We start from the raw sequence: 13,668 nt of genomic DNA, 5'->3' as shown, positions 1-13,668 counted from the left end.
CCTCATCGCCATCCTGTCTCCCCAGCTTGCCATAACCATCCTCGCCTTCCTTCTCGTGCTCCTTCTCGCTCTCGCCATCCCTCGGCATACTCTCCCGCTCCTCCGAGTCAGAGTACCCCTGAGGAGTGATGCTCTGCAAGTAAGCCCGGTTCATCAGCAGCTCGGTGGGTTCCAAGTGCCCTTTCTCGCGCGCCTCGCGCTCCGCCGCTTCCCGCTCCTCCGCCTCCCGCTTGCAGTAGGAATACCTGTGATTCATGTGCTGCGAGTAGGAGCCCGAGTGTGAGAAGCGCTTGCCACATTTATCACACTGATAGGGCTTCTCGCCTGAGTGAAGCCTCGAGTGCTCGATAAGGTGGTGCTTGTGTTTAAACGCTTTCTTACAAATCTGACACTGATGTGGTCTTTTTCCTGGGAGAGAGAACAAGATTACAGGGTGATTAGTGTCTGTGCTGGAAGTCTCTTTTCCAAGAATTCTGCAAATGTGTCCGGACCGAGGCAGAAGGGAGTCTGCGAACGGCTGGAAGATCAACACACCTCAGTCTCATGGAACGAGGGTTAGGAAGATGCGTTTTTCATCTCTTAATTTGGCGTTCTAATGCATGCTTCTGGGTGCAATACAGTTAATAAACAAGAAGAAACTCCAAAGCTACTAAAGGAAAAGAATCTCAGGAAGCTTTTAATTGCTAATTGCCTCATTAAAAACTCTGAAAAATGTTCTACTGCACAAGAAATTTCTCGTGCATCAGCACGTAGTATTCAGGTAATTCTTTTCTGTACATTTTTAAAAACAAGGACTTGTATAAAAATGATCAAGATGGCATCATCGCTGACTTTGCCATATACACCCTCTGCTTGTTACAGCATAAATGATTGCTTTGGAAATGGGCTTTACAGCTCAAACACGAGCAAACTGCCAAGTCAGGCAGGAGCAGGAATAGAGGGAAGATGATGTTAAGAATGTCTTATCAGCCATATGCTTCTAAGAATACAAATTAGAGAAGAAATCATTTGAAAACACAAAGCAGAAAGATAGATGTCATGCAGGCTGAACTAACCCAAACAGTGTTTTCCCTCTAAAGTTTTCCATGAGATGTCAGCCACTTGTTGAGTGTTAAAATACTCTTCAGCTAGAGAATGCTGTATTTCCTTTGGCATTCCAGGCAGTGTCTAACCAGTGTTTGGAACTTGAAACTGGTGCCAAGCCTAAACACATCTGGTTGATTCCAGGCCACAAATAGCACTGGAATGCCTTCAACACCTTCCATAGCTGCCATACTTAAAAGTTTATTTCCAAAATAGAACTGACAAAAAAAATTTATCAGACTGATGCTCCAGAATTAAAGTCAGAAATGTGTCATGAAGAGCAGTATGTATCATCATAACATACATGAAGTTATGTGCTTATATTTCCTAATACAAATTCGCATTTCAGCAAATCGAAAACCAGCATGAGTAGATTCAATACCATTTTCATTTGCTAAGTGACATTCAGATTAGGAATCCATTCTACACACTTCACGTATTCAGGTATATGGTGATATATAATCTCAATTAGTAATCAAATATCTTTAATAATGTTATTGAATGCCTCTGGGGCATGCTACTATTTAGAAAATGCTGTTGGATGCTCTATGTTAGTTCATTAATGATCTTTATCTTATTGTAACATCCAGGATAAATTAAGTGATAAAATGTGGTAAACCACAATATTAGAGTAGGAAGAAGTTATTTACCTGTAAGAGGAAAAAAATAGAAAGTATTGGAAATAAAGAAGATTCTAGTAATCTGTTTCAAGGCAGCTTGTAGTCTGAAGAAAAAAAGTGTAATTCAAACCACACAAGAACTTAACTTTTGGAAAAGATGTATTGAATGAGGTAAAGTAGATAACAGAGAAGAGAATGTCAATGGACTGCCAAGAGTTTGGAAAGAGAGTGTGCCTTTTCATTTGACAAGACCACCGGGTGGGAAGGTAATTTAACAGGAAGCAGAAGTGCATTTGGGAAAAAGACAGAGGTTTTGCCTTCCAGAAAACCTCAAGTTGCTATATATGAATTTGATCTCTCTTGTGTGTATTTTACTTGGACCTTTAAAAAAATGCTATTAGGAGCTAGGATAAGATGATTCTGACAGTGGTAATTCATTCACAGAGCCAGGGTGGTGCAGAGTTAGATAGGGAAGATGGATTCTAGAGTTTGACTGCCCAGGTTCAAATCCATCTTTTAAGACCTGCTGTGTAGCCTCAGGCATGTTAACCTCTCCCTCTGAGGATTAGGGTCCTTGTTGGTAATAGGGAAATCATTTGGGGACCTAACTTGTAGACTGGGCACCAAGAGTGAAGGAGACAATGTAGGTAAAGTGTTTAGTTCAAGGACTGCACATAGTAAGCACTCAATGAATGTTCAATATTTTTATTTGTATTTATTAGTACACGTTCAGTAATTTCCCAAGTTGTAAGCAAGATGCATGTATCAGGAGCAAAGTACATGGAAGAAATGAATCTGAATGGAGAGAAGAGAAATTGCAGATAAAAACTAAAAACTTTCTTGGTTCTTTAGTTGCTACGTGCATGTGGGCAGAACTGTTCTGCAACCTCTCTTAATGTCTCAGAAGTTCAAGGGCCCAGAAATGTTGATTGGTTAGTTCACTACATGGATCAGCTGTGTGAATAATTGTGAACAAACATCACAGTTGATATGGCTGTCTCTTTTCCAAAGGAACAAAACACAGAGCAATGTCCTGAATGAGCATTCTCAAGGACAAGTTCAAGGCCTGTTAGATATGCTTTGGGGATGCCCACTGAACTGAAGTCTTTAAGATATACATATTTGATGTGTGCTCATTCTTAGTCACTTCAGTTGTGTCTGACTCTTTGCGACCCTGTGGATGGTAGCCTGCCAGCCTTCTCTGTACATGGGATTTTCCCGGCTAGTATACTGGAGTGGTCTGCCATTCCCTCCTCCAGGGGATCTTCCTGACCCAGGGATCAAACCCATGTCTCCTGTGTCTCCTGCATTGCAGGCGAATTCTTTACCACTGAGGCACCGGCGTAGCCCATAGATATTTGATAGTTACAGGCGGTTGATTTTAAGGGAGTCCTTTTGATCATAAATATCATGCTTATATTAAAATAAGTTAATTCTACATTATGAACCAACAACCTAAAAGAATAAAATGTTCAGCTATTATGTCATGCCAAAGACAGAATTTGAGAGCAGGAGATTTAGAATTGCACTAAATATTCTACTAATCTCCAGAAATTTCACTGGTAAGCATTTAATACATTCAGTTTAAATAGGAACTGACTTGGCCATTTCTCTCTTTTTAAATTGCTTGATTGGTTTACCTGATTCAAATCAAGATGTCCTGGAATTAAGTTTCCACATGAACAAAATTCAGAAAAAAACATCCAAACTGATATTGAGTAAGTAAAAACTTTTACAGGGTAAGTTTTTTTTTTTTCCCTCTAATATCAAGGTTCACGATTCACCTGACAGAATAATTGAAATTCATAAATGAAAGGTCTGTGGTATGAAGAAGATTATCATGTAAGTAAAAAACAAAATTGGCTGGGTAATTTGAAACTTTAACTTCACTCAAAAGTAGGAACATTTTTTTTATTACTTTTCTAAATAAAGTAGGTTTAAAAGCACCTACCTTTCTCAATAGAGAAAGTACTCAATAGATGTTAGATTTAAATTTTAGTGGAATTTAAGTGGATTCTTTTTTTTTTAATAAGTAAATTGTTTACAGTGCTTAACAAGAGTTTCAGATTTTTTATTTCTCATTCCTTGTTTGTGACAATTAATTCTATTGAAATCAACATTTATGTAGGGTTTTCTTCCTCTGTCCCAGTCCCAATTCCCAGGAAAAGCAAGCAAGCAATGAGCCATTGGTAAGGAGAATTAAGGATTATTATTTTTGGTGTCTGCTTAGGAAATAAACAGGCCGAGGTAAAAGAGCACAGAATTTTGAAAATAAGTAGCTCATAATTTCCTTCTTAAACTATTTTATATGTTAAATTGTAGACAGATATAACAAATACAGTTTATCAATGACACATTCATAATTAACACATAATGAAATGACCATTCAATTTCATTTCCCAACCTTAGAATCAATCAACCCAAAGATTGTTCTCACTTATAATTTTCTTTTTAACACATTCTCAAAGTATTACTAGTCCTTAATATAAACAAATAAAAGGCTTGTGGGGCCCAGTTAGGAAGGAAAGTAGGCTAAATTTCCACATATATCATAGTGATAGAAAATTCATGAAGAACTTCACTTTGATAGAACCTAATACACTGACAGTAGAAAATGTCACGAGATGTTTGGTCAAGAGACCAAAAAAGTTAACACAGTGGAAACTTGACAATCTGGGAAGCCAACAGGAGGATAATTAATCACAAGTTTAGAGAAATCATTGGATGGTTAGCATCTTGTTGCTAGGCAATGTTTCTAGGCAGCTGATTTTCTCACATCTTAAAGGACCAGAACATTTTTTTAGTATAGTATATTTTTCAAATTGATTGTGCATATTTGTGTTTGTCAACTTTGGTGTCTCTCAACTATCTATACACCTTGGAGTTTATGGACTAATTTGTAAGAAATAAAGGTATTGGCTGGATGTCAATATGTATAACAGCCCTCACTAAAATAAAAGTTTTGCACTCACCCTGTAGTAAATGATAGAGTTTACATATGTTCATATAATAAAACCAATCAGAGAGGGAAAGATGCCTTCAATGATGTGCTTACTGTAGCTGAATAATGAAATACAAAATATATTTGAGGTTGATTAAGATATTAAGGTAAATTTAGGTATAAAAATATATTTAATCTATAATACATAAATAGGACTTGGTACTAAAGAAAATATCTATTGATATATATCATAAAAGACAAATGTAAGAAAACTGTGACATTTCAAACATTGAATTATGTCACACAAGTATAAAAACTATTGGGATTTGCTATTTAAATTAGGTTGCTTTTAAAGTATCACTAGTAAAACTTTCAAAATAATAGCAATTAGTATCAGACAACTGAAGAAAAAGAAAACTGGGTTGGTTGAAATAAGAGCACTATTATTTATCAACTTTGTTCTTTTCACAAATACCCTCAATGTTTAATGTTGCAAAACTCACTCAACTTTTCCACAGCCTCAGGCGACTGTGGTCACTTGCACTGCCCCTGCCACATGCCCAGTGAGGAGTAAGGCAAGGTGACAGTACGAATGCTTCCCAAGGATCGTTTTCAATCACTAAAAAGGATACTATGGATTTAGACGGTCAAAATGTGACAGGAAGTATTCACATTCCCTTTTCTTTGTTCTTCTTGTTTGCGTCTTCATCACTTTCCCCCCAAAAGCATTTATGTTAGGTTAATTTTTTTCCTCTATATTTTAAAAATGTTTGATACTAGACATCTTGGTTTAAAATGAGAACCTTCCTATAATTTCCAGCCATCAGTATTTTGGTTGCAATCCTACATTCTTTCTTTTCCCACCTAGGCCCAGTGCAGCATACCACATTTCTGGTGGAAAAAAGCTGGAGATGGATTAAGAACAGGGATGAAGCAGAGCTATTTTCTGGTTAACGGTGGGAAGGGGAAGGAGGGAGGGAACACAGGTATGGCTCCAGCACATAATAGATCAGATCTTGGATTTGGGGAACTAATACTGCTTCTTCTTATGGCCCTTGGCTTTCTTTTGAAAAATTAAGCCATTCTCTCTCTACTTATAGGGAAAAATCAAGCTATCTTGTCAACCCTGTTTAATTCTTCCTAAAAAGGAATGCATGAATTGGAAAGAAATAATCTACATTTAGAAAGTTGTATTTTAGTCTTCCAAATATCAGTAATTTCAGTAGCTCATTTGTCCTATTATTCACTTATGTCTTTTCTTTCACAGTACTAACATTTTTAGTTTATTCAAAATATGGCCAATTTGTAAAAACCAAACTGAATACCACCACCCCACCCCATCATGGCTTACTTGATGTTTTGATGATGAAACAAATACAGCATTGACTGAATTTTTTATTGTTCAATTTTTCCACATATAGGTTCATCACAGCTTAAGAATTTGAAGATATTTTCTGTAGCTGGCTTGTGTCATGTCATTTCGTTGCCCTGGCCATTTAAATACATCTTTGACAGGATTTGTGAATTTGGTGTACAGACTAACTTGAAAAATATAAGACAAGCAGGCTCATAAACACATGAATGATCCAATAAACAGGAAACAAAAAAGTCCTACTGAGCTAGGCAAAAGCATTATTTCTTCCTTGTTGAAGGTATCAGCATATGCTACATCTTATGTTGCACAAGTGCACTCATTAAATATTATGAAATGTACAGCACGCCGGGAAGCTCTAACTAGCTAGTCAAAGTCACTCATACCTGTGTGTTCGTATTTATGTCGCAGAAGGGAACTGCTTTTCTGGAATGTCTTGTCACATAAATCACATGCATACATGCCACTCTCTGTCTTCTTGATCTTCTTTCGAGACAGACAGGAGTCGGAGTCTGTCATGTCATCTAGGCCTGACATGTAGTCTTGTGCTCCATCAAGCAATTCTCCCTGTGATATAATCACATAGTTCAACACAGTCGCTTCTCTTTGTGTTTATAACAAACAAGTTTGCATCTGCTGACATTTGGAGAATCTCAGAAGTGCTCTCTATGAATCCATCTAGTTCTTAGAAACTGTTATTTTCCATAAACAATATATGACGGTTCACATTTCAACAAAAATATAAACCTTCTCTGCCCTAGGTGGTAGAGCTTGTTGTTTTTCAAGGATAGAAAATGGTCAACTCTGAAGGTGAGAAAAACATAAACTTCCCCGTATTCCTTAATTTTTTTTCTATCAGCAAATATCTGTGAGTGAGAATTATATATCAGAATTTGTGTATTTTCCAGTGTGCTTAACTTTAGAAATGATCTGTAGCTGCAGAAACCCCGTTTTAATTGAATTTTATATTTAGGTACAAAATGTTATTATTATGCAATCTATTTAAATGTATGTCTACCAACTAAAGGCCTCGAGCTATATTTTTATATTTAATTTTCTAATTTGAAATAGGGAATATTAATAACACTTTTTATCAATGTTCTATCTATGTTAAAACAGCCTTCAGCATTGAGCAATAATGAATGTGGATCAGTAAATTATTAAATTTCTTGATATTTATTTTGTCTTGATCCAAAGGAGTGCAAACTTGCATGATAACAATCATTTCCATTTGCTAGCCCACAGTTCACTTTTCTTAGACTACGTTTGCACCAATTAATATTAGAGAAGATTAAATAGGCTTAAATACATTTACAAAGAGGGCAGATGTACCGTAAACTGGAATACTGGAACAGCTGTTACAGAGGTGCACTGCTACTTATGCTCCTATTTTGTAAACAGGGATTTTACTCCATGATGCTAAAACATACCTGCTTTTATATTTGAAAAACCATAAATTATTCACTAGCTTGAAAACTACAAAGGAAGTCATGTGGAATGTACAAAATATTTTTTAAAATACTCTTCCAAATAAACTATTCTCTATGAAACCAAGTGCACATCAAATTTACATATGTATTATTGCAAATTGTGAGCATCTCTAAAAGTATGTGACTGTCAAAAATGTTAACATTTAGCTTCTATGTAAGTCCTACAAAATACTCATGAAGTGAAGTGAAAGTCACTCAGTCATGTCTGACTCTTTGCGACCCCATGATCTGTACAGTCCATGGAATTCTCCAGCCCAGGATACTGGGGTGGGTTGCCTTTCCCTTCTCCAGGGGATCTTCCCAACCCAGGGATTGAACTGAGGTCTCCTGCACTGCAGGCAGATTCTTTACCATCTGAGCTATCAGGGAAACCCCCCAAATACTCATATCAGCATATAATTCTGAAAGCAGATGGATCGATCTAAATAAACCTTAATGATAAATATTAAGTTCTTTATCTTTTCTTAAGGCACAATTGCTTGATAGCAAAGGGTCCCACTGTTTCTCCATTTATTTGTCTAGCCCACTCAGTTTTAACTTCAACTTCAAACCCACTCTTCTATTTCTGCTGAGAACACAGCATTAGATTTTTTTCCACTAAGATTTTTTCCTACATACACATAAGTGATATAATTTTCACCTCCTCTCTTCTGATTAAAAAAATGTCTCATTACCTGAAATCCTGGTTTCCGCTGGTACTTTCTCCTTTGCTGCATGTCAGCAAAAGTAGCTGCTCCAGTTGGGTAAGTATAGGCCATGTGTGGTAGGAAGCTCATCTGATCCAGTCCTGGGTATGGTCGCAGTCCAGGGATACTAGTCTGGACTGGTGGCATGAAAGTGGCAGGGGGGAACGCGCTTTGTGGAGGAAGAGCTGTGTAGAGAGGTTTGGCACTAAAGGGGTTCATGCCGAACACTGGGTTAGCACTTTTGCTGTCCAGATTATTTGAATTTGAAAACTCCTTCTTGATAAAAGTCAAGTTCAGAGGCTCATCTGAGTTTTCAGATGATGAAGAAACACTGTTGTGGTCTAAATTTATGCTGCCAACTTTTGTTTTGTTCTTTGTGGCTATAATACTTTTGGGTTCTTTCATTTGTTTTGGTAATGACAGGTCCAAAGGCTCAGCCTGGAGCTCCTCAGATGAGAAGCTGTTTGGAGTGTAAGAACTACTGTGGGAGTTTTTAGAAGATGTGGAGGAAAGATTTAAGGGAGAAGGAGTATTACTCCTTGAGTGGTCCAATTTTTCAACTGGTTTAATATTGGTAAAATGGGAAGGTTTTGTTAGCCTGAGAGGAGGGTCACAATTCGTAACACTGTTGTGGAGTTCTGCTATAGATGGTGACGTTATGGAGTCCATGGGTTTTACGGGAGACCTGGGTAATAAAGAGTCTTTTGTGGGAGGGTTACTGTTGGGAGCTAACGGCTTGGAGTTCCTTTCCAGTGATGGTGACCTGGAATTTGAGTACTGGTAGACTTTTCGTTGCTCAAACCATTCCTTCACAAATTCCTGAGGGAGGCCCACAGCAATGGAAATTTTCAGCAGTTCATCAGAGTTGGGCTCCATGTTCATAGCATAATATGCTTTAAGTACAGACATGTGGTCCTTGTATGGGTTGATGGGGCTTGTCATTCCTTTCTCAGAAAGTACAGATGACAAGAGGAGGGCTTTATTATCAACAAAAACTCCAGCTTTGTTGGGGACTATGTTTTCATGGGGTTGCAGGACTGCCTTGATCTCTTCATTCATCTTACAAAGGTAACGTTCATGCTGATGCAAAGGAATGGGGCCAGGAAAACTTTCTTTACAGAACTGGCAGGAGAATGGAGTGGATATGTTGTGGTTCTCAATCATTTTTTCATCGGTGACCAAATCTATTAAAGTACGTAGCTTCTCTTTCTTTATATTACTGATCTGTCTCCTTGAGTCAGTAGTCAAGCTCTGGAGGCAAGCTTTGGCTTCATTGACTTTTTCTAGCGTGTAGTCAATAATACTTTTAGTGGCACCATTATGACTCACTACTGGAAGACCTACGGGTGGAATATTAGGAGAAGTAACTCCTTGTTCCTCAGGTTGAGAGCATGGATCCTTCATGTGATAACCTTTCAACTTGGAAATTTCTTCAGCCTTGCAGTCCATTTTTTGTCTGGAAACTGTGTTGTCCACAATCTGTAGAACCTTTTGTACCTCGCTTAAATTACTATTCATTGTGGGAAATCCAAGTAAAGGGGCTTCCATCCCTACACCTAAGTGCTGCATTGGACTCTGAGCAGACGGATGAACTCCTAAAGGGCTGGTGGCTCCAAGTGCACCATTCATAAAAGGACTAGCGCCACTAAACCCATGTGTGGCCATAAGAACTTTATAGTCATTGAAGTCTAGTGGTTCTGTTTTAATTTTAAGTAAGCCTGTCTGTTCAGACATACTAAGTGGTTTTCCATTCTCCAATTTGTTTCTTAACTGGGTAATGGCTGAATTAGTAGGAGAAGAAGAAACAGAATTAGGAGAAGAACCTGTCTTGATATTGTTTCTCATTCGGCCATTTACAGAGATTAAGCCAATACATTTCTTGCTGCTGATGTGTGAACTGTAGGAACCAGAATGGGAGAAACGTTTCTTGCAGTTGGGGCACTCGTACGGTTTTTCACCTAAAATGACAATTAAAATTAATGTTACTTTTTTTTTCTTTTTAATGGGGCAACAATTGCAATCGTCTACCCAGGCAAGATTCTGTGCAATCAAAGGAAAGGAACACAATGGGGCACCTCTACATTCTAGGTGCTTAGATTAGAATTATGTGGCTATAACTGTTTCTGGGCATTATCTACCCTGGGAGGACATAATTCAAGATGTTAGCAGTGGAAGGTGAGGGCTATCTGTGCCTTTTTCAGCCAAGATCCAAAATCTTGTCTTGCCATCGGCAGCCTCCTATTTAAACAGAGTGTTAGATTAATGTGTGGTCAATAGCACAATAAAGATGTCACAGTATTTAAAGGGAAGTGTAGCCATGGCTTTAATCAACTCTGTGAAGATTCCATTGATTCTACCAATCCAACTAGTCCTTTGAATAGCATCCAATTTGGTAATAAAATGCTTGGCAGAGCTATCAAAATAGTTATAAAGAAGAAATCTCAGTGGTAAGATGTTGTTCTAAAAATACAGCTTTCAAAAAAAATACAGCTATCAGGAATCAAGGAACACTTATCATACAAAAGCTCTTATCCAAAATTCTTCCACATTCTTCTTTCAAGTTTAGGTATCAAAAAATGAATATCCTTCAGAATTTGCCAGCTGAGTTTCTTCAGGTCAAAAACATTTTAAAGGACAAAAAGGAGCCTCTAGATTTCGCAAGAAGGCAAAACACGTGCAGTTTTCAAGAAGTATAAGCACTCCTCCTCTTAGTAGCGGTGCTATTGGTGGTACCGTAAGGCTCCCAAAGACAAAGCGGGCACACAAAGCTTATGACATGAATGTGTAGTTCTAAAACACTACAAACAGGATTGTGTACATTTTATACAATCTTTAGAAACGTTCCTAATGAAACAAAATGCAAAATCAAGCACCAGCTCCTCTACTACTCACCACTGTGGATTCGCAGGTGTTCCTTCAGATGGTGTTTATATTTGAAGGCCTTGCCACACTCTGTGCATTTGAACTTGCGATTACCTGCTCCTTGGGTCAGCATTTGGTGCTATAAAAGGAGAAAGACTGACATCAGTTTTGTGCAGGAGGAACAAAGGAAATTTGTTACAAATATTTTTAAAAGGCCTCTATTTTCAGACAGGCCAAAAGGTTTGAGTGCATGTTTATTTATTTGCCCAGTCTTTCAGAGTTGCAATAAAAGTGATAATGTTGGCAATAAAATTGGAACAAATAAAAAAAAAAAGTGCTTTCACATGCGCATCCAACACTTGCTTTAGAATTATCTCTGTAGTCTCTTTTCCAAAATGTTTCTCTGAGCCGTTGGAGATGAGAAAGCATAATTGCAAAGATGTTTGTGGCTCTCTGTGTTTACTGCAGATTCTAAAATCTGAAGATTCCCTGTTGGAACGCAATGATTTTGTCAAGGAAAAAAAATAAATATTATACTCAAAATCCTAGTCTCCCTGAAGAACTCCCCACACACATAACTCATTTTCTCTTTTCTGTATTGAGGTAAAAGCATATCTTATACTGAAGCAATACTAATTTTAAAGAAGAAAGAAAAAAATCTCACATAAATTAAAAAATCCTTGATTATAAATATTTTATTACATGATAAGCACGTTTAAATACCTCATTTGCAGTGCTAGTAGCAAATATAAACCCTGTTTTTCCTGAGATGTTGCATGTAAGATTTGATTCATTATCAAATGTAAGAGACAACATCTTGGGCTAGAACTGCTTGAGCAGTTTTATCACAGGCCAGTAGGAAAAACTTCAACGACCTGTCATTTTCCTTTTTAGTAGTGTGCTAGGGAGTAGGGACGAAAAAGAAAAAAAGTTTGCTGAAAAGACAAGTTAAAAGCAGCAGAGATATAATCAAACACAGCTGACCTTTTTGAACAAGGGAAAAAAAGCACTGTGACTTAGAATTCTGAAAAAAAAAAAAAAAAAAAAAAAGAAATACAGTCATCCACTCTGGATGTTCAAGGTAGGAGGCCAGCCTTTTTCAAGCAGCAATGACACAAAAGCCTTTTGCAAAAAAGACAGTACAGAAACGGTATGACAACTGCTAGGGTGTGCTGAATCTTCCCACATTCCTAGTGAGACAGATGGTGTTACATGGGACACAGGGAGGTTTGTTCAAACAGCAGCAACCTTCAAAGATCAAGCGGAGCCCAGCCCGCCGAGCGCCATTGAGGGACCAGCGCTCATATGTTGCTGAGTTGCATAAACAAACAGCAACAGCTGCTTTGTCTCCCCCCACAGCCCTCAGAGGACTACTATAAACTTTAGTTGTGCCACTGTTAATATGATACAATCATTTTAATTTACTAATTGTAAATGCCATGAGCAAATGAGGGGACTTTTCAACACCAAAGCTACCATTCATAATGCGCCAGCACAATCACACTTCTGCATGTGAAATTTAAAGCAGTTATGCTAGATAAATATCTAGGCACCTTTTTTTTTTTTCCTGGAGTTTTTGTGCATATAAGCAAGGGGAGAGAAACTGTTACATAAGTGTAACTATATAAGCGCGGTTTTTACAACTGAACTTGGAAAAACATGCAGGTGACAAGTTCAATGAGATATAAATGAAATGATTTACATGAGCTATTTTCTTAAAATAATGAAATTCCATAATCCAGTATCATTGCCATTGCTTGACCGTGTTTCCTTATTCTCATTTTCCTTATTCAAAGAAAATAAAGCCTGTAAGGATTTTAGAGAATATCTTGTTTAATAATTTTAAAAACAGATATGGTGTCAAGGTTTATATAGGGTGATTGCAGAACTGTAGGGCCAGATATTGAGACTTAAGGCATCAATTTTGTTACCATCTGAACACCTCATAATATCAATCTGCAGTGAACTCTCCCAAGAGGACATAAAAAGCAGTCTTGCTAAAACATTTAAGGGACACTGTGAATCAAACCTATTCAATCATTTTAAGGATTTAAGAAGCTATACTGTTGAAGATAGAGTCTTTATTTTGAACACAAGTAATCCAAAAGGCAGAGTAATTTTAATATTTAGCAACAAATATGAATATCAAGAAAGGATCATTTTTATTACATATACACATTTGACTATTAATACAGTTTATATAAGCATCCACATGTATTATGTGCTTTTTGATTTTCCTTCAAACACTTAATTAGATTTCATAAACTAGTAGCAGATTGTAAAAAATAGCCTAACTGAAGGTGTTATGTGACCAATGGAAAGAATACACACTTCTTTTACCATGACTTGGATTTTACATGAAAAAAAAAAAAAACTAAGTAAAACTAGGTGAAAAATGGAATTAAAATTGCTGAGATGTTTAATAATGTATAATTAAAATGCTACAATTTCATTCACTTTTTTGTGGAACATAAAAATGAAACTAAAGTCAAGTTAAAGTGCAAATAAAATTTCTAAATTAGAAATTAACACACTCATTCGATCGTGAACATAAGACTATTAAATCATATTAGAAGAGACCATCAAAAAATCATTTAGACCTCAATTAAAGCTA

The 13,668-nt window shown here is 37.1% G+C and overlaps 1 protein-coding gene across 4 annotated transcripts in view; it reads right to left on the bottom strand.

Annotated features, from left to right (window-relative positions):
• Nucleotides 1–13,668, bottom strand: part of ZEB2 (zinc finger E-box binding homeobox 2) — a 135,816-nt gene that overhangs the window by 5,352 nt on the left and 116,796 nt on the right. For all 4 annotated transcript variants that reach the window (XM_055572670.1, XM_055572671.1, XM_055572669.1 and 1 more), the window contains exons 7-10: nucleotides 11,085–11,193; nucleotides 8,181–10,150; nucleotides 6,403–6,583; nucleotides 1–408 (exon numbers count right to left, since the gene is read on the bottom strand). The exon at nucleotides 1–408 is cut by the window's left edge and continues 5,352 nt beyond it. In XM_055572670.1, coding sequence (XP_055428645.1) covers nucleotides 1–408; nucleotides 6,403–6,583; nucleotides 8,181–10,150; nucleotides 11,085–11,193 — 2,668 coding nt within the window. The remainder of the gene's footprint in view (nucleotides 409–6,402; nucleotides 6,584–8,180; nucleotides 10,151–11,084; nucleotides 11,194–13,668) is intronic.

This window comes from Bubalus kerabau, chromosome 3 (assembly GCF_029407905.1).
Source record: "Bubalus kerabau isolate K-KA32 ecotype Philippines breed swamp buffalo chromosome 3, PCC_UOA_SB_1v2, whole genome shotgun sequence".
Classification (NCBI taxonomy): Eukaryota; Metazoa; Chordata; class Mammalia; order Artiodactyla; family Bovidae; genus Bubalus; species Bubalus kerabau.
Note: the sequence above shows the minus strand (reverse complement) of the source record. Positions and strands in the feature narration are given on the sequence as shown.